The 18,355-nt window shown below is 39.9% G+C and overlaps 1 protein-coding gene across 4 annotated transcripts in view; it reads right to left on the bottom strand.

Annotated features, from left to right (window-relative positions):
• Positions 1 to 18,355, bottom strand: part of MID2 (midline 2) — a 101,204-nt gene that overhangs the window by 25,057 nt on the left and 57,792 nt on the right. For all 4 annotated transcript variants that reach the window (XM_050777394.1, XM_050777393.1, XM_050777391.1 and 1 more), the window contains exons 4-5: positions 2,748 to 2,855; positions 1,204 to 1,352 (exon numbers count right to left, since the gene is read on the bottom strand). In XM_050777394.1, coding sequence (XP_050633351.1) covers positions 1,204 to 1,352; positions 2,748 to 2,855 — 257 coding nt within the window. The remainder of the gene's footprint in view (positions 1 to 1,203; positions 1,353 to 2,747; positions 2,856 to 18,355) is intronic.

Raw genomic sequence — 18,355 nt, 5'->3', positions numbered from 1 at the left:
AGGCTGAGGCAGGCATATTACTTGAGGCCAGGAATTCGAGATCAGCCTGGCCAACATGGCGAAACCCCATCTCTGCTAAAAATACAAGAATTAGCCAGGCAGGGTGGTGCATGCCTATAATCCCAGCTACTTGGGAGGCTAAGTCAGGAGAATCGGTTGAACCTGGGAGGCGGAGGTTGCAGTGAGCCAAGATTGCACCACTGTACTCCAGCCTGGGCAATACAGTGAGACTCTGTCCCAAACAAAACGAAACAAAAATAAGAAAAAAGTTTTTAAGTAGAGGTTATAGTTAAAAAATGGGGTGTTTTAAGTTATGATTTCAGTGCAATTCTGAGTGATGGTGAGGTTCAGCATGTGGTCCATGAAAATGGGTGGATGAGATGGAGCTCTGAGGTGACAGTCACTGTTGGAGGGGATGTTAAAGAAGCTAGATGGCTAAGGCATTAGATGAGTCAACCATGTGGTTGTTGCTGAAGTCACCCAAAATGGTGGCAGAGGCAATGGGAGGAATACTGTGAGCCTGGAGCCAAGGTCTTCAATGAATGAGAAGGAGATATAAGGAGGTCAAATCTGGCCTAATGAGCCTCTGCAGCCCCTTGAAGTCTTGGTGACCGTCCTGAACAATGTTTCACTTTAGACCATGGATTTTTTGGTCTGTGGATGGGCTTCTAAGGATCTGTGAGTCCTCTGAAATTGTATAGAAAATTCTCTGTGTATATTTATTAAATGCATTGTTTTTCCTCTGGAAGAAGGTTCATGACTCTCATCTAATTTAGAAAGAGGTGAGTGATTAAATAAAGGCCTAAAAATTACTGCCGTAAAGGATTTATGTGCAGAATAATGAAATGAAAGCAATAGAAACTGCATGCAGACTGAGAAGAGCACATACCTATCAATATAGCTAAAATGTCTCTACCCTTATACCAACACCATCATAGAAAGCTCATGCACTGAGTGAGCAGCAGGGAGCTATGGCAGTAGCTAGGGGTAGTACTTGACTGTGCCTTAAAAGAGCTGATAGGCTGCAGAGACAGAGACAAGGGTTCAGAAATCCAAAGGGTAATTTACCACTGAGGCTCCATAACTACTTAACTGGTAAAATCTTCAGGTGGCAGCTGTTACATACATGCCTGAACTTTAAGTGACTTTAAATTGGCCTCTTTTCACAAGAGCAGGCATTTCAAAAGCACATAAAGAACTGACCTCTCAGCAATATTTTTTGCAGACTGTAGAAACCGTGCCTGGTCATTTTCTTTCAGGATATGCTCAGCTTGGTTGATGAGGACTGTTGACCGTTCAAGACACTGGCGGCAATTAGCAACCTGCTGTGCCAACTTTCTCAGTTTCATAACCTTTAAGGAATTAGTAAAAGAAAAGAATAAGATAAAACATGCAGTGCTTAATTAAAAACAATAAAACACAACATGAAGGAGGTATGCTGCAGTGCTTCTAAAAATAATGCTTATTAATATTCCATGGTCCCTGTACTAACCACTCACCTTCTCACCCTACCCACTGTGTCTCTTGTGCCAACCCCTCCTTCTCTTGTCTACAGCTTGCATACTTAGGCTGCAACACAGTCATATACTCTCGGTTATCTACCCCCTCTTTGTATTAGTAACATTAATTTTTCTGGTTCTAAATCAATGCATGCCCATTATAGAAAATTCTGAAAATAAAAAGTATAAAAGAAACACTACCACCCAGAGATTATCATTGTTTACATTTTTGTTCTGTTTGTATGTAAACAAACAAAATATTGTCAATATATTTTCATATGTGTTTACTAAAAAGTACCATCTTTTTCTTTATGAGTATCTACAGTTCTATGTATATATTTCTGTAAGTGTCTTTATGCATACCTGTGTGTTCACAAATCTGTGTTCTTGGAAACTTTAGTTCCTGGATAAGCTATAACCACTCAGCATGGCACAAATTATTGGTTATCACTCTAGCCTCTCAAAACATCTCACATTATACACACAGCATGAACTTATAACCACTAACTCTGACCAGCAAGTCAACAAGCCTAAAACCATATAGCCATATGGAGGCTCACACTTGACCCTTATGATCATGATTCTTCAGTTCCCAGGCTCGAAACCTGAATGTCTTCACTGAGTCTTCCCTCTCTCTCATTCATCTTTTATATTTAAAAGTTCAATGTTTCTTATCATTTCCTTTCTAGCAATGCCTGTTGTGTTCTTCCCTTCCATTTGTGCTGCCACTACTCTGGTTTAGGTCTTTATCAACTCTTACAAACCATCATTCCATAAGTCTCGTAACTTGCTACCCTGACTTTGGTATCATCCCGTTTTGATCTACCCTGCATACCTCTGCCATATCAATCAGTCTTTCTCCTTTCCTAAGAAACTAGAATGGCTGCCCAACACTTTTCAGATTAAGCCCAGAGTCCTCATCCTGGCATTCGTGGTCCATAATCCTGACTCACATTTCTACCATTACTTTTTTCCTTTTCATTGAGTTATAACATACAACAGTAAAGCACCCAAATCCTAACACATACACCCACGTAAACCAGGTCAAGATATAGAACGTTTCTAACACCCCAGAATGGCCATCGTTTTTACTGGATTCAGAGCAGTAGGCCAAACATCACTTCTTTGCCTCTCCTCCTATAATCTCATTTCTTCTTGCTTTCATGATCAAACCGGAATCATCTGCACCAAATTTTGATATCTGTAAAGTCAGCTCTTCCTTGGATTCACTGAAGTGCTGTGCTTTACCTTTGTCTCTTTGATTTTGACAGCGATCATTTGCTTCCTCTGCTGGATGATCTCTACCAACTCGTCACATTCTTCCATAAGTTTTGCCTCATGCATAGCAGTGTTCACCTGCCAAGAAATTTCAGAGTATTACACAGTGATTGTTGCCTTTGTCCCCTGCTGTCTCTAAAAGGTTCGGACTGACAGCTAAGCATGCACAACTTCTTCCATACCTCCCTCATAAGATCCACTCCTAGAAGAAGGGTAGAGATGATGATATTAATGATGCAAGGGCATTGAAGCACCACAGTTAGGAAGCTCTCCAGGCCTCTGGTAGATCATGATGGTTAATGGAAGGCTGGGCAGAAGGACAGATGAGATGGGGGCATGTTATTCCCACTGAACAATTCCCTTTACTCCAGTACCCTTTCCTCCTGCCGTTCTTTTGGAAAGAGGGTAAGGAGATTTAGGTATGTAAAGAAAAGAGTATCCTCCACAGGCAAAATATTAAGAAAACATTACAACAATATATTGTGCTAACAAAAATGTTTTCAGTTTTCCTTGTTCCCCTGTAATTTTTCACATTAAATAGATCATTAAACATATATTCATGTGTATATATTTTTCACATAGTTGTCGTGTTTTCGTGGATATTTCTCACCTTGGGCTGTCCAGTATCTGAATACCTTTCCTATTTTGGAATACTGGCTACATCAAAACATCTTTACTGCAAAGTCAGGGTTGGAAAAAAAAAAACTACCAGAGCCCCCAGGAGGGGCTAAAATGAGAGCAGGGGATTTGCGGGCTGCCCAAGTATAACAGGAAAGGAAGGAGGAAGGAACTAACATCTTTTTAGTACTTAACTTGCCAAGCACTTCATAGGTAAATTATCTCATGTAATTATCATAACTATTTTACAATATCGGAACCATGTTTATTCCTATTTCACAGACGGGGAAACTGAGGCATAGAGAATTTTAGTGACTTGCTCAAAAATCACACAACTAGTAAGTGGTAAAACCAGAATTCAAACCGAGTTCTGTCAAGTGAAACCCCTGGGCTGGCTGGGTGGGCGGGCGAGGTTCAGTTCCATTTCAGCAGCACACAGAGCAGTCATACAGGGAAGCACAAGCATTCCAAGAGTCTATTCAAGGATCACTCGAGCAGAGCTCTAGAAGGCTGAGGAACAGACAATGGGTTACTTGAGAGCATCAAAACTCAAGGGGCTAGATGTGCTTCATTAGCAAGGTAGGGCTGCATCTCCAATTGCTATCCCTCTTCAGAGGGTTCCTCCAAATTCTCCAACCCAAGCAAAATACCTGTCACTGGACCCTACTACCCCTTCTCTCATACTTGAAGCCCCCTGATGGCTAATTTTCTGTTTCCTACTTAACTGAAATAAAATATGTCTGTTGGTGAGTGACAATCTTATGTTGCTTTTTTCCATTTTCTAGGGCAATGCCACAATGGGGGTTTCTACTTACTCTGAATGGCACTCTAGCCATTCTACTTTTTTTTCTCAGACACCTCACCCTTTCCCTAAATTGGATCTACGTTTCCAAGGCAGGTATCTTACCAGCTCATGAACTCCTTTAACTGAGACTAAGAGATTAATTTAGTTTTCTCTGGGTCCTTGTTTACAGTATCTAGAAACTTAGACACTTGCCATTTATAATTTCTTTTTTAGGTGGCTACTGGTGTAGTACACAATGATGTAGTACCTTGTTTCTGAAAATGTAATCCTTGGACTAGCCTTTACATAACACTATATGCCAAGCATTGCTCTAATTAGTTTACATATATTGGCACTCTCAGTCCTCAAAACAGTCCTGAGGTAGGTACCTTTATTTGCATTTGACAGATGAGGAAAACTAAGCACAGAGAGATTAAGTGACTTGCTTAAGGTTACACAATTAGTAAGTAGCAGAGATGAGATTTAGGCTGAGAGAGTTCAACACTAGAGACTACATCTTTAACCTTACACATAGGCTGCTCTCCAGCTGAGTGTAACAACACCCTTTTCTTCAATTTCTGAAAATCGTCATCTCTTTCAAATCATCCATCTTTATTCTGTCATCCCTTTCTCATTAGTCACTTCAGACTCCTTGTTGTTCCCCTAGAATGCCATGCACTTTCATGTCCTGTGCCTTTGCCCTAGACTATTATTTTACTTGGAAAGTCATTTCCCCATCTGTTTATTGAACACATTTCTACTTATCTTTTAAGGCCCTTCTCAAAGATCATCGCTTCTGTAATTTTTCTCACTTGCTTGGACACAAACAATTGATCCCCTATTTATATTCTCACATACTCTATATATAGTTCAATTATACCATTTCCTATATTTTATCATATTAGTCTGTCTTCCTCACTCCATCACGAGTTGTGGAGGGCAAGAATTGTCTTACGTGACTGTATCTATCTCCAGTATCATGACGGGCACATAGTAGATGTTCCGTAATTATTTGTTGGATTGAATTAAATGTGACAAAAGGTATCTTTTGCTCCTCATTAGACATGTTCACTTTGTTACTCAAGTTACCCTAAACTCAGTAAGTCTAAAAACAAACTTACCGCCTTCTCTCCAGATCTGGCTTCCACCTCTGATTTTCCTGTTTTTGTGTCAATGCTACTATCATTATTGCAGTTACTCAGGTTCAGTAAACTCTGACTGCTACTTCTCCTTTGTCCCCACATAAATTCACAGGAGTCCCAAAGTCCTTCCCTCCTTTCCTTTTTAATCTTGCTAAATTTCCTCAGTGGCTGGTCCAAGTGCAGTAGTGTTTACAACCAATTGATCGCAAACAGTTACAGGTTTCTTTGTTCCTTCTCCACTCCCACTGCTTCACGTGACTACCCTTAAACAAACAAAGTTCTTCGTTAATATAGTGAGGATCTGAGCCAAGGAACCAATAGGCTGAAGCCCTTATCACCTATTGTGATAGGACCATTGTTGCACAAACCTCCTTAATTAATCTCCCTACCTCCAGAATATTTCCTTTCCATCCTCATAAATCCTTCCTCTACTCTGAAGCCAGGAAAAATCATGTCTTCATTACCAAACATCCTATCAAGCATCTTTTCTGTGCAAAGCATTATGCTAAGGCCCTGCCCTCAAAAAATTTGCAATCTGGATGGGGAAGAGCCATATACATGTAAAAGAAACCAATCAAGGTAGCATAAATTAAATACTGAATGGGTGATATAGACTATAATCTACTGAAATTAAAAGGAAAGATTACTTTTGGTGGGTAAGTGGAGGAAAGAGGCGTGGATGAAATGGAACTTGAATTAAACCTTAAAGATGGAATAAGACTTTGATTAAAAAGGTGTGAAGGAGAGAAATTTCAAGCCAAGCAAATGAGATTGAACTTCACTTTTAGGCAATATGGTATCGTTAAGTAGTATTTTTGAGGGGAAGAAAGGTAAGGTGGTGCGAGAAGTACCACAGTGAACTTGTTTAAGAAGATGAACAGGGACTGATTTGATGGAGGGTAATAGTAAACCTGAGGACTATTTAGGAGGCTATTGTGATGTGGACAGGGGCTAGCCAAGGAAAATGTCAGAAACAGAAAGGAAATATCTAATATAAGAAGTACTCATTTGCTTACATATCTTCAATTAGACAGCAAGCTCCTTGAGGGAAGATTTTACACTACTTTATCTTTCCCATTATAACTGGTACAAAGCCTTACAACAAACATTTATTGACTGATTTAGCACAGTAAAAAATCAAAATAAGAATGCCAAGCATTATAAAATATACTCCCATGGGTGTATTTTGTAGAGAAAATATAAGGTGAAATGAGGGAGCTAGGGTAGGAATGTTTTTTGGACAGTCACATCAGGGGAGATAAAACCAGGCACAACTAATAGAGTGAAAAGTTGACTGAAGAGGCAAAATTCCAAACTAAAGGTAAAGCAATGACATTAAAATCTTTTCATGTCAAGAAGCACAACAGAAGAGCAGGGTCCTTAAGTGTTTTCTGAACAGGAAATACTTCAGGGAAAACCGGTCTTCGTGATGTGAATAAAACAACTCAAATTGCTTGGAAGGCATTTGAAAGCCCCTGGTATTTTCTTTGTTTGAAAACATAATACATTGAGGTATTTCACTTGCTTATTAACGCTTAATTGAAAATAACTGGGTTACCTTAATAAGCATACTTGGCTGGTTGGTTGGTTTGTGGAAGACCCTAGCTCTTTGACATTTGCTCTTTGTATCAGGTTAGTGGTTTTCTCTAAATGGCTTTATGTCTGTGGAAAAAAAAATCTATCCTCCTTGAAAATACCATTAGGTCAATTTTGGCAACCTACTTGTATAAATCCACCCACCCCAAAAAGACTTTTGGGAGGCAGTTTGTGATGTTTATGACTAAGAGTCTTAGCCTCAATTTTCCAAGTCTTAAACACTAGGCAACACGGGCTCCCTGGTAAGTCTCCAGGTCCTCCTCTCTGCTCTTTGCTCTTTTACTTTCTTCTTAAGGCAGCAAAAATTTGACTTGCATATTTCTTTCCAACTGCCCATCCTACCCTATTACCTCCCAGCCCAAAGATTGACTGTAGAGTAAGACCTAGTCTTCCCCAATTTCCACCTATCTTTAATACAAACACCTAATGCCCCTGCTGGAAGGACTTTACCACTGTTCAGTACAAGGAAATAAATAGGTGGGAGTTCACCAAAGCCATAAGTTGCTAAGATTTAAGAAACTGCAAAAAGTCATTTTGGCAATTGTTTCTCTTCTGTATTGAAATGCAAATGGGCTATATCTTTTTACCCTTAGCTTCTTTCAGAGAGCTTATTTGATAGTTAGGATTATTTTTGGTGGGGAGGGGGCAGGGGAGATCTCCCATTGCTCATTCTACAGGTATTTTATTCCTGGGTTTAAAGTTCATCAGCCTTCCCTCCACCCCACTTCCATGATAACTTCCCCACTTCCACTTTCCCCTCAGCTTACTCGCATCCATCTATACTATAAAGCATTGCACAGGAGCTCAGAAGGCACTGAGATTTCCTGTTCAGATGGAACAAGATATGTGAAATAGATGATCCCATATATCCAGACTCAAGTGAAATGCAATAATTATAATAATAATTATTATTATATGGCAGGGAATTCCTCCCTGGCTTCTCCATCTCAGTGCTCTCCACTCTTCACAGTAAATGCCAACCTAGTTTATTCTCTGAAATCTTCTGTCCAAAAAGATCTCCCTTCCACCAGAATATTGTGAAAATTTCCATTAAAGATCATTTGGGGAAGTTTTTATTTCAACAAACATTTACTGAGCGTCTCCCACATACCACAGTATATCCCACATGTATCCAGCATAGTGCTGGGTTTCCCTGAGTGGGATATAATGATGAGAAAGACTCAGCTTTTGCCTTCAAGGCACTTACAGTCTAGTAGAGACTATGAGTGTGAATACAACTAATTATAATTTAAGGACCAGCAAAACAAGTAACATAATAGAATACAATCAAAGGTGTATGAGATCATAGGAAAGAGAAAATTTGGAAAAGGACAATCAGAGGATTAGATGAAGTTTCATGTATCTGAGCTGGTCTTCAAGGATGAACAAGACTTGGGCAGGTAGAAATGGAGCTTAAGGGGAGACAAGTTTAGGCAGAATGAATTACATGAATAGCATGAGCAAAAGCATAAGCAGGGAAATAGAAAATGTGTTTGGTTAAAGTAGATCAACCTGACAGATGCAATGGAGGGAAATAAGGCTAGAAACAGGGGTTGGAGATATATTATGGAGAGCTGTGCTGTCATTTTGAGTCTCTGAAAGTACTTGGATAAAAATGTCAGGATCTTAGCACTATAGTAATACCTTAAGAATTGTTAATTGACATGTTAGTTGAGAGCAAGGTGAAGAGAGAAGGCAGACACAGTACATGAAGAACTGGGAGGGGGCACAACACACTTTCCACTTCCCATTATTGTTCAGGACCACTCAGGAGATCACTATCCCACCTTCTCAGACTCCATAACAGAAAAAAGAGGCTGAGTTGGGCTTTATTTAATAAGTAGTCACTTTCTGTGCAAAGGAAATGAGAAGGAAAAGTGAGAGGTAAATTGGACATCTGATGAATTATCAAGAAATTGTTATGAACAGCCTTGTCACCTTACTGAGCTGCAAAGAATTCATTACTTTCTTAAAATGATGCATTTAAGAAAGCACAATGTGTATGAAGCAGACATAGCATTTGCTGTGGCAGCATCAAAGCTAAGGTGTTAACCCAGATCACACTTTAAGGATCCTTCTCTCTCTCTCTCTCTCTCTCCCCCACCCCCCCGACTCTCTCTCACATGCACACACATACATGCACATCACTACCACTAGCACTAGCATCATGATCACCACCAGCACTACAGCCCTGTTATATCAGGAAGTTTCAAATGTATAAAAGGAAGAGGAAGAAGAGACCATCTTCTTTTTTGTTTTCTAAAGGTAAACACTGCAATATTTCAAAGATGGTCCTTCCAGCTTTATGTAACTATGACTAAATGAAGCAGGGATTTAAAAAAAATTGGTTATAGCTGTTTCTTTAGATCTGAGGGAGGATGGTCACTTAAAGGAGCAAGGAATATATGAAATTATTAGTAGAATTTTTAGTCACCTGCACTGGAGTAACTACAGTTTAGCAGGCAAAAAAATTACTGAGACATAGTTAAGCAATGTACAGCTTTGGTGTGTAATTTTTTTGGCCAGGGAGTGGGTGAGGGATTAGGAGGGTAGAGGTGGCTGGGAGATTGGCTGTTAAAGTTAGAAAAGTAGTGTGGATGGGGAGGTGGCAGCCAAGCCATTTCTAGAAGTATAACTATCCTAGTGAATTGGGCTCAGGGACTCATGCTATGGGAGGCCTTCAGATAGACATAGACTGAGAGAAAAGTTTTCTATCAGCTTGTGGGAGGAGTACATAAGAGTTAATACTTTTATAGTGCTTACCACATGTTAGGCACTATTCTAATTGCTTCATGTATTTTCACTTGTTTACTTTTCCCATTAACCCCATGAGGTAGGCACTATTATTAATTACCATTCCCATTCTACAGAAGAAACTGAGAAAACAGAGGTTATGTAACTTGCCCAGGGTCATATAACTAGTAAATATCAGAGCCAGGATTTGCACCCAGGCAGTCTGTCTCATGTCTATGATTTTAACCACTGTGTGTGCGTTTGTGTGTGTGTGTGTGTGTGTGTGAGAGAGAGAGAGAGAGAGACAGACAGAGAGAGGGGGAGAGAGATAGGGAGAGAGAGAGAGAGAGAGAGAGAGGCTGTGCTCACAAACATATACTTCTTTTTCCTTTAGAGTTGCCTCTCACGACAATCACAATCTCTAGAGTTAACCATTGCAAATATTTTGTGTGTTTCCTTCCTGACTTTTGAAAAAAAAATAGTACCTGTAGAGAAATACATAATACAACATATTTTAAAAGCATAGACAGTTCACACACATATATATACACACATATATTTTGCATGTACTTTACCCTATGTCTAACTAATAAAAATAATGGAGACAGAGGGTGAGGACAATCTGCTCCATATACATGCCTGAGGAATGGCATTATGCCGTGTGGCAATTCTGTGTTGATTTTGGAGTCCTTTCTCCTCAGGGAACAGCCACCCAGCTTTTATAGACTTAGGCTTAGTTGGTTTCTCCCCAATAGTCTCTTTGTATGCAAAGTAACTGTTTATGTCTTATTTTTTTAGATGGAGTCTTACTCTGTTGTCCAGGCTGGAGTGCAGTGGCGTGATCTCGGCTTACTACAACCTCCACCTCCCAGGTTCAAGCGATTCTCCTGCCTCAGTCCCCGCCCCCCTCCCCGCCCCCGAGTAGCTGGGGCTATAGGCGTGCACCACCATTTCCGGCTAATGTTTGTATTTTTAGTAGAGACAGGTTTCATCATGTTGCTCAGGCTGGTCTCGAACACCTGACCTCAAGTGATCCGTCCACCTTTGGCCTCTTAAAGTGCTAGGATTACACGTGTGAGCCACTGCGTAACTGTTTAGAACATGGAAGAAAAAGATGGGAGATATAACCTAGGTTTTTCATCTGGTATTTTATGTACATAGCTATACAATTTTTTGTGAAATGAGGCAGAAACCTCCTTTCTATCTCGTCAGAACCATGTAATTAGACCTTTTTTTTTTTTTTTTGAGACGGAGTCTCGCTCTGTCGCCCAGACTGGAGTGCAGTGGCCGGATCTCAGCTCACTGCAAGCTCCACCTCCCGGGTTCACGCCATTCTCCTGCCTCAGCCTCCCGAGTAGCTGGGACCACAGGCACCCGCCACCTCGCCCAGCTAGTTTTTTGTATTTTTTAGTAGAGACGGGGTTTCACTGTATTAGCCAGGATGGTCTCGATCTCCTGACCTTGTGATCCGCCCGTCTCGGCCTCCCAAAGTGCTAGGATTACAGGCTTGAGCCACCGCGCCCGGCCGTAATTAGATCTTAAAAAGACTGAAGAAATAATCGATTTCTACTCCATCACTTAAGAGATAGAAATATGGGACCTAGAGAGGGGAGAGAGAGGCTTATCCGACATCACATTGCTACTAAATGACAGGGCAAGGCTTGAGCCAGATCTTCTGAGTCCTATCCAGTGTTCTTTCCAATCTACTGCTTGTTTTGTGAAGCATGGCACTTGTTTATAAATCCCTCTGAAGAAATAAAACTCTCTAGCTCTCATCCTTGTGTATTTACCCTAGAAATATGAACATTTATGTCCACACAAAAACCTTACATGAATGGTCATAAAAGCTTTGTTTCTATTAGCAAAAAACTGGCAACAACTGAAATGCTCTTCACTGTGGGCACATATAAACAAATTGTAGAATATTCACACAGTAGACTACTACTTAGCAATAACAAATCAAAAACTATTGATGTACACAACAAATCGAATGGCTCTTAGGGGCATTATGATGAGTGACATAGCAAATCACAGTATTTTACCTACTATGTGATTCCATTTATGTAACATTCTAGAAATGAGAAAATTATAGTAATGATGAACATATCAGTGGTTGCTGGGGGACAGATGTGCCTATAAAGAAGTAGCACAAATGAGTTTTTGGGGGATGATAAAACAATACTGTCCTAATTACAGAGGTGATTACAAGAATCTATAAATGTGATACGATTAATAGAACTGTCCGCCCGGTCCCCCCAAAAAAATTTTGAGTGCATGCAAAACCTGGTGAAAATCAAATGAGGCCTATAGTTTGCTCAATAGAATTATTGTACCAATGACAGTTTCCTAGTTCTGATAGTTATGTAGTTATATAAGATGTTAGCATTGGGGAAGGTTAGTTAAATAGTATGAGGGAACTCTCTGTATTATTTTAGCAACTTTTACATAAGATTAAACTTATTTTTAAAAAGAAAAAAGAAAGAAAACTCTCTTAAAGTCCCATAATGTTTTAGGCAGGCCTGGTCAACCAGCATTTCTGTAGTTCTCTGAAGTTCTAATACATCTTCAGGCCTTTGCTCAGATGGCGTCCTCTCTCTCTCTCTCACACACACACACACACAGACACACACTCACCCCACTCTGTAACCTAGTTTATTTTTATCCGTAATACTTATAATCCCTAATAAAATATGTTTGTTTATTGTGCATGTCCTCCTATGAGAATGTAAGCTCCTTAAGTTTAAGCACTTTGTTTTGTTCATTACTGTATCCCTAATACCTAGAATAGTGCTTGTCACACAGTAGATGCTCAGTAAATATTTGTTGAATGAATGAATGTGTGTAGGCCTTGAAATAAAAGTATTATGAAAAATTGTATATGATGTTACATTTCTTTATTACATGAGACAAATTTCTCTTTCATTTTCTTTTTGCACACTCAAAATAGTTTTCCTTTATTGTGTCATTTAAATATTGTTTTCTGAATTAGTAAAGATTTGGAGAGATGTTGGAATAACAACATCTCTAGGAGACCTAGGAGATCCTAGGAGACCACATATTCTGAAGTATGTCCTTTCCCTGTTTTAAAGAAAAAGTTGCCTTTCCTAGGTGCTTTACTCACCTGGGCTTTACTCACCCTTATGATGCATAAAAGATTGTGCTTACAACATCTGGCCACCAGAGGGCACTGTTTATCCAAATATCCTTTCTCAGTACCTATTCGTGTACCAAGCCATGAGCTGGGTATAAAAAAAAAAAAAGGATAGGACACCATACTCGGCCTGAGAGCTTAGCCTGATGGGGAGACAAATCGGTATATAGAAGTGCTATGATGAAAGTATGCGCAGGTTACTCTGAGGACACAGAGGAGGAACATCTGAACCAGATGAGGGAGGCAGGGAGAGAGGCTTAGAGCATGGGTGATGGCTTCTTGAAGGAGGTGAAGGCTGAGCTGAGCAGTACTCCTACAGACGGAAAATCGAAGGAGTGTATGTTCTGTGAAGACAGGTGCCATGTCCACCATTATGTTCCCAGTGCCTGGCCCAATGCAGAAATGCGCTTAAATATTTGTGGAATGAATGAACAGCATATAAAGTACAGATGGCAAAAGGGCATCACTAGATGTGCTAGTACTTTATATCTTCAACTTTCAGAATAACTCTTCAAAGTACATACTATCATCCTATTTTTTAGATGAATAAAATGAGGTTCAGTGTATGCAGCTTATAAAACAGAGCCAGACAGACTCAAGTCTATCACTTGTCTTTCCACTTACATATTACTATTGTAATATAGTACATATTATTATCTCCCAGTGATACGTATTACTCCCTGTGAACATATTACTATTAATAAGTTAACTCACATTCTTCTTAAAAGGATTTGGAGAAGTGCTTCACAATATTGACATTCCTCCAAAAACAAGATAAAATATATCTACTTAATCGTTCCTTTTTAAAAGTTTTAAATTGATTTGTTTATTTTCATGTTAAAAATAGAATCAACTAAAAAGTTAAAATAATGGTGTATTCTCAAATCAGCTACCCAATTTCTTTAAGTAATAATGAGACATATATATACCTTTTCAAGACAGGTTAAAGAATCAAATAGCAGATTGTTAACCTGAGATATTAACAAAACAAAAACATTCTAGTAATATTTCAGCTAATATGCAAAATTCAGTTTCGTATTCTAGCAGTAAAAAGAAGCACTGACAAAGATCATGTTTTTTACATGAAGTGAGAAGATCTGTGTAATACTACATTACAAGATCAAAAGGACATTAACTGTTTTACTGTTTTATAATGTTTATGGGAGATATTTCAATAATAGCACTGCTTTTCAGAAAGCCATAAGAACATGAAAGATTATAGACAGACATCACTGTTACCGTGGAGGATACGCCCAATTCTTGAAGCAGTCATGTGGATACCTTACAGGTCATTTCATATTACCATCAAACAAATTTTACTGTTATTATGTGCTATGCATTTTAGTAAGCACTTAGCAATGTACGAGACAGATAAGGCCTCTGCCATCATCTCGTGAATCTTATGATGAGAAGGGAAGCAGATACTGAGCAGTTACCTGTTTGAGGAGTGCTACAAAAGAGGTTTATCATGTAATAAGGATAATCTTTGGGTGCTTATAAGACGGGGATTTAACCAACAGTTGTCAAGTGGGGAGCTTAGATGGTCAAGGACGTCTTCCTAAGGATGTGATATTTTTAAGGAATGATTAAGAGTTAGCTAGAGGAAGGGGAGATTCACAGCAGAGAAGACTAAGACAGAAAAAAGGGCTGGGAGACCATGCTAGAGAGGTAGGTAGGGTCCAGACCATAATGGGTTTTAAAGGCAATGGGGGAACCATTAAAGGGTTTGTGGTAGGGAGTGACATGACAGGTTTTGCATTTTACAAATTCATTCCCACAGCAATGTGGAAAATGGATAGGAGGGGAACAGGATGGGCCAGAGAGACCAGTTAGAAACTGCAGTTTCCAAAATGATTGTGGCATGGCTATGGCTGCTACCTTCAGGAAGCTTCTAGTCCAACCAAGGAAACAGCCTGTAACCAAGAAATTCCTTCATGGAAGAGCAGGCAGTCTAACAGAGGTTTGCACAGGCTGCTCTGCCCAAGTTCATGTGACTAGTGGGTGACAGAGCCAGCACCAGAACCCAGGTTTCCTGATTTCTAGTCCCGGGATTTTTCCAAGGCCGTCCTTTTCACTGCCTTCACAACCAAGAAATTATGGAAGGGGAGGAGAACAAGTCAAGCCAGTGAAAGTTTCTGCCTTCTTAAGTCTCAGATCAGATTGTGGGGAGCATTTAGCCACTCTCTGTACTCAAGTCTGACATAAGCACTCCTCCCAAGACATTTGTTTCTGAGGGATGGATTCACCATCCTGATACTCCCTGTATATATACAGAGCAAGGAATCTCTACTGGGAGGGCCAGGGAAATTTGAACTCTCATAGCTAAGGTTGAAAAGGGCATTGTTCTGAGAAAGAGGTCATTCTTTCTGAGACAGGGAACTCTGGATGACAAAAGGGAAAAAATCTGATTCTAGGCAGACAGAAAACAGTCTGATTCCAGCCCACTAGAAGAAGCAAGGGCCCAAGCGGAAGAGTGAAAATAGCTGAAGAAAAGCCTATGTTGCTTCTAAGCTGAGGGAGTAGGGAAATAAGATAGAGAAGTACCAGGAAAGAGCCTGAAGGACAAGGACCAGAGGAATTCTGTTTGCAAGCATCAGAGGGAAGGGAAGCCTCAGAATAATACCCAACGCTGAACTCTGTGACTGGGCAACAAAGAGGTCTTGAGAACATATTTCCAGGGGTCTCAACTACCTCGTGAGTCAAGAAATAAACAAACGGGTTTCTATGGGGAAAACCCCAAGGGAGTTGGAGGTCCTGAATAGGATGGGCCAGGCGCAGTGGTTCACGCCTGTAATCCCAGCACTTTGGGAGGCCAAGGTGGGCAGATCACTTGAGGTCAGTTTTAGGCTCAGCCTGACCAACATGGTGAAACCCTGTCTCTATTAAAAATACAAAAATTAGCCAGGCATGGTGGTGCATGCCTGTAATCTCAGCTACTCGGGAGTCTGAGGCAGGAGAATCACTTGAACCTGAGAGGCAGAGGTGGCGGTTGCAATGAGCTGAGATTGCACCACTGCATTCCAGCTTGGGTGACAAAGTGAAACTCTTCCTTAAAAAAAAAAAAAAAGAATGTATGAAACAAACAGGAAGGAATCTCAACCTGCTGGGAAATTCCAAAAATCTGACCATCTTAATACATTGTTACTGCTAGTAAAAGAAATAATTAATTATGGTTGTATAGTTATTGTAGCTGTATAGTTATTGTAGCTGTATAGTTATTGTAGCTGTATAGTTATTCTGGCTTGGCCTAGAAAGTGCTTTCAGATATATTTGATCTCTATATTTGATCTTCACAACAACCTGATTAGATACGGTAGACACTACTGTCTGCATTTTATGGATGAGGAAACTGAGATCTAGAGAGGTAAATTATCAAAGTCATATAAGCTAGCAAATGACAGTTACAACCCAAACTGGGCATCCTAACTCCAAGGCCAATGCTTCTACCATGTTCCATTTCAATCTGTCCTGTTTTTTGTTTGTTTTGTTTTGTTTTGTTTTGTTTTGTTATTGTTGTTCTCTTTGTAGCTAAAATTTATTTTTATTTTTATTTTTGAGGAAAACCACCTTTCCCTTTTTTTGAGGATTTTCCTGTGCTAAGTTTCCATTTCCACTCAGGCAACAGAGTAGAGTGGAAAAAAATCTGGATTTTAAGCCAAGCTGGCCTGAATCTGAATTCCTGCTTTGACACTTGAAAGCCAAGTGACTTCAGACAAGTCACTTAACATCTCTGAGCTATCTTTCTGACTGGTAAAATAGAAACAATGTTACCTACCTCACAAGTAGTTGTGAGAATCAAATGAGATAACAGAGACAAAGGTCTTAGTACACTACCTGGAACATAGTAGGAATTCAATAAATATTGATTTCCATCCCTACTCCTCTCCAACTCCAAGTTGCTACCCTGGTCTGGTACTTCTTTCCTAAAAAGTACTTCTTTCCCAAAAAGCTGAAATTCAGGTTTTGATTTATGTCTCTACTTACTCATCTTACTATAGGATAGCTGGCACTTCAACACTTGAGAGTTTATCATTTACAATTGATACTTCCAGGATATTTTCTTGGTTATTTGTGGTAGATTTGGAACTTATAACTTGGGTATATGTATGTACATAATAATGTTTCTAAATAATTTAAAGGCTTAAGTTTTTACTCAGAAATGACTTCCATTCTGTAAAATCTGAATAGATCATTCTTCTTAATCTCATCTAGAACCTAAAAGGCTAAGTTGTCCTTATTTGGATAGTAAGCTAACTTATTCAGCTACTTTGGTCTGAATATACTGTAGCAATTCAGATCTATGATCTCTTACTGAGTTCAGATCTCACATCCTCAGTACCAGATTCCAAATATATTTTCTTTTTTTTTTTTTTTGAGACGGAGTCTCGCTCTGTCGCCCAGGCTGGAGTGCAGTGGCCGGATCTCAGCTCACTGCAAGCTCCGCCTCCCGGGTTCACGCCATTCTCCTGCCTCAGCCTCCCGAGTAGCTGGGACTACAGGCGCCCGCCACCGCGCCCAGCTAGTTTTTTGTATTTTTTAGTAGAGACGGGGTTTCACCGTGTTAGCCAGGATGGTCTCGATCTCCTGACCTCGTGATCCACCCGTCTCGGCCTCCCAAAGTGCTGGGATTACAGGCTTGAGCCACCGCGCCCGGCCCCCCAAATACATTTTCTAATAAAGAATGCATCTCCTTAGCAGCCACTTTCCCACAGACTGTCTTTAAACAATAATATGGCTTAGCTCTTACACCTGGATCTTTCCCTGTCATCACATTCTCCTCACTGAGGAGCTTCAAACGATGTAACGAAAAGGAAGATAAATTGGGCATGGGAGAAAACTAGGCTAGTCCTGAGAATGGGGATATAGGACTTTGATAAAAATGGATTTGGTATAAAAATAAGCTATGCCGTAGATTGTGTGAAAAGAGGGCAAGGAAAACTTAAAAATGATTGCTTTATGCATTTTGGCTTTTTAAAAAACTGGTTGCAGTGAAAATATGTTACTATTGCAATTTTAAACATTTTTATTGTGAAATTGAGCATACTTAAAACTAGAGAATATGATGAAGCCCCATGTGTCCATCCCCCAGCTTCAAAAGCCATCAACATTTTTCTATACTTGCTTGATCTATTCCCTCCTTTTTCTGCTGAGGCATTTTTTAAAATTATACTTTAAGTTCTGGGATACATGTGCAAAACATGCAGTTTTGTTACATAGGTATACACGTGCCATGGTGGTTTGCTGCACCCATCAACCCATCACCTACATTAGGTATTTCTCCTAATGCTAACCCTCCCCTAGCCCCCCACTCCCCAACAGGTCCCAGTGTGTGATGTTCCCCTCCCTGTTTCCATGTGTTCTCATTGTTCAGCTCCCACTTATGAGTGAGAACATGCAGTGTTTGGTTTTCTGTTCTTGTGATAGCTTGCTGAGAATGATGGTTTTCCGCTTCATCCATGTCCCTGCAAAGGACATGAACTCATCCTTTTTTATGGCTGCATAGTATTCCATGGTGTATATGTGCCACATTTTCTTTATCCAGTCTATCACTGAT

This window comes from Macaca thibetana, chromosome X (genome assembly GCF_024542745.1).
Source record: "Macaca thibetana thibetana isolate TM-01 chromosome X, ASM2454274v1, whole genome shotgun sequence".
In the NCBI taxonomy this organism is placed as follows: Eukaryota; Metazoa; Chordata; class Mammalia; order Primates; family Cercopithecidae; genus Macaca; species Macaca thibetana.
Note: the sequence above shows the minus strand (reverse complement) of the source record. Positions and strands in the feature narration are given on the sequence as shown.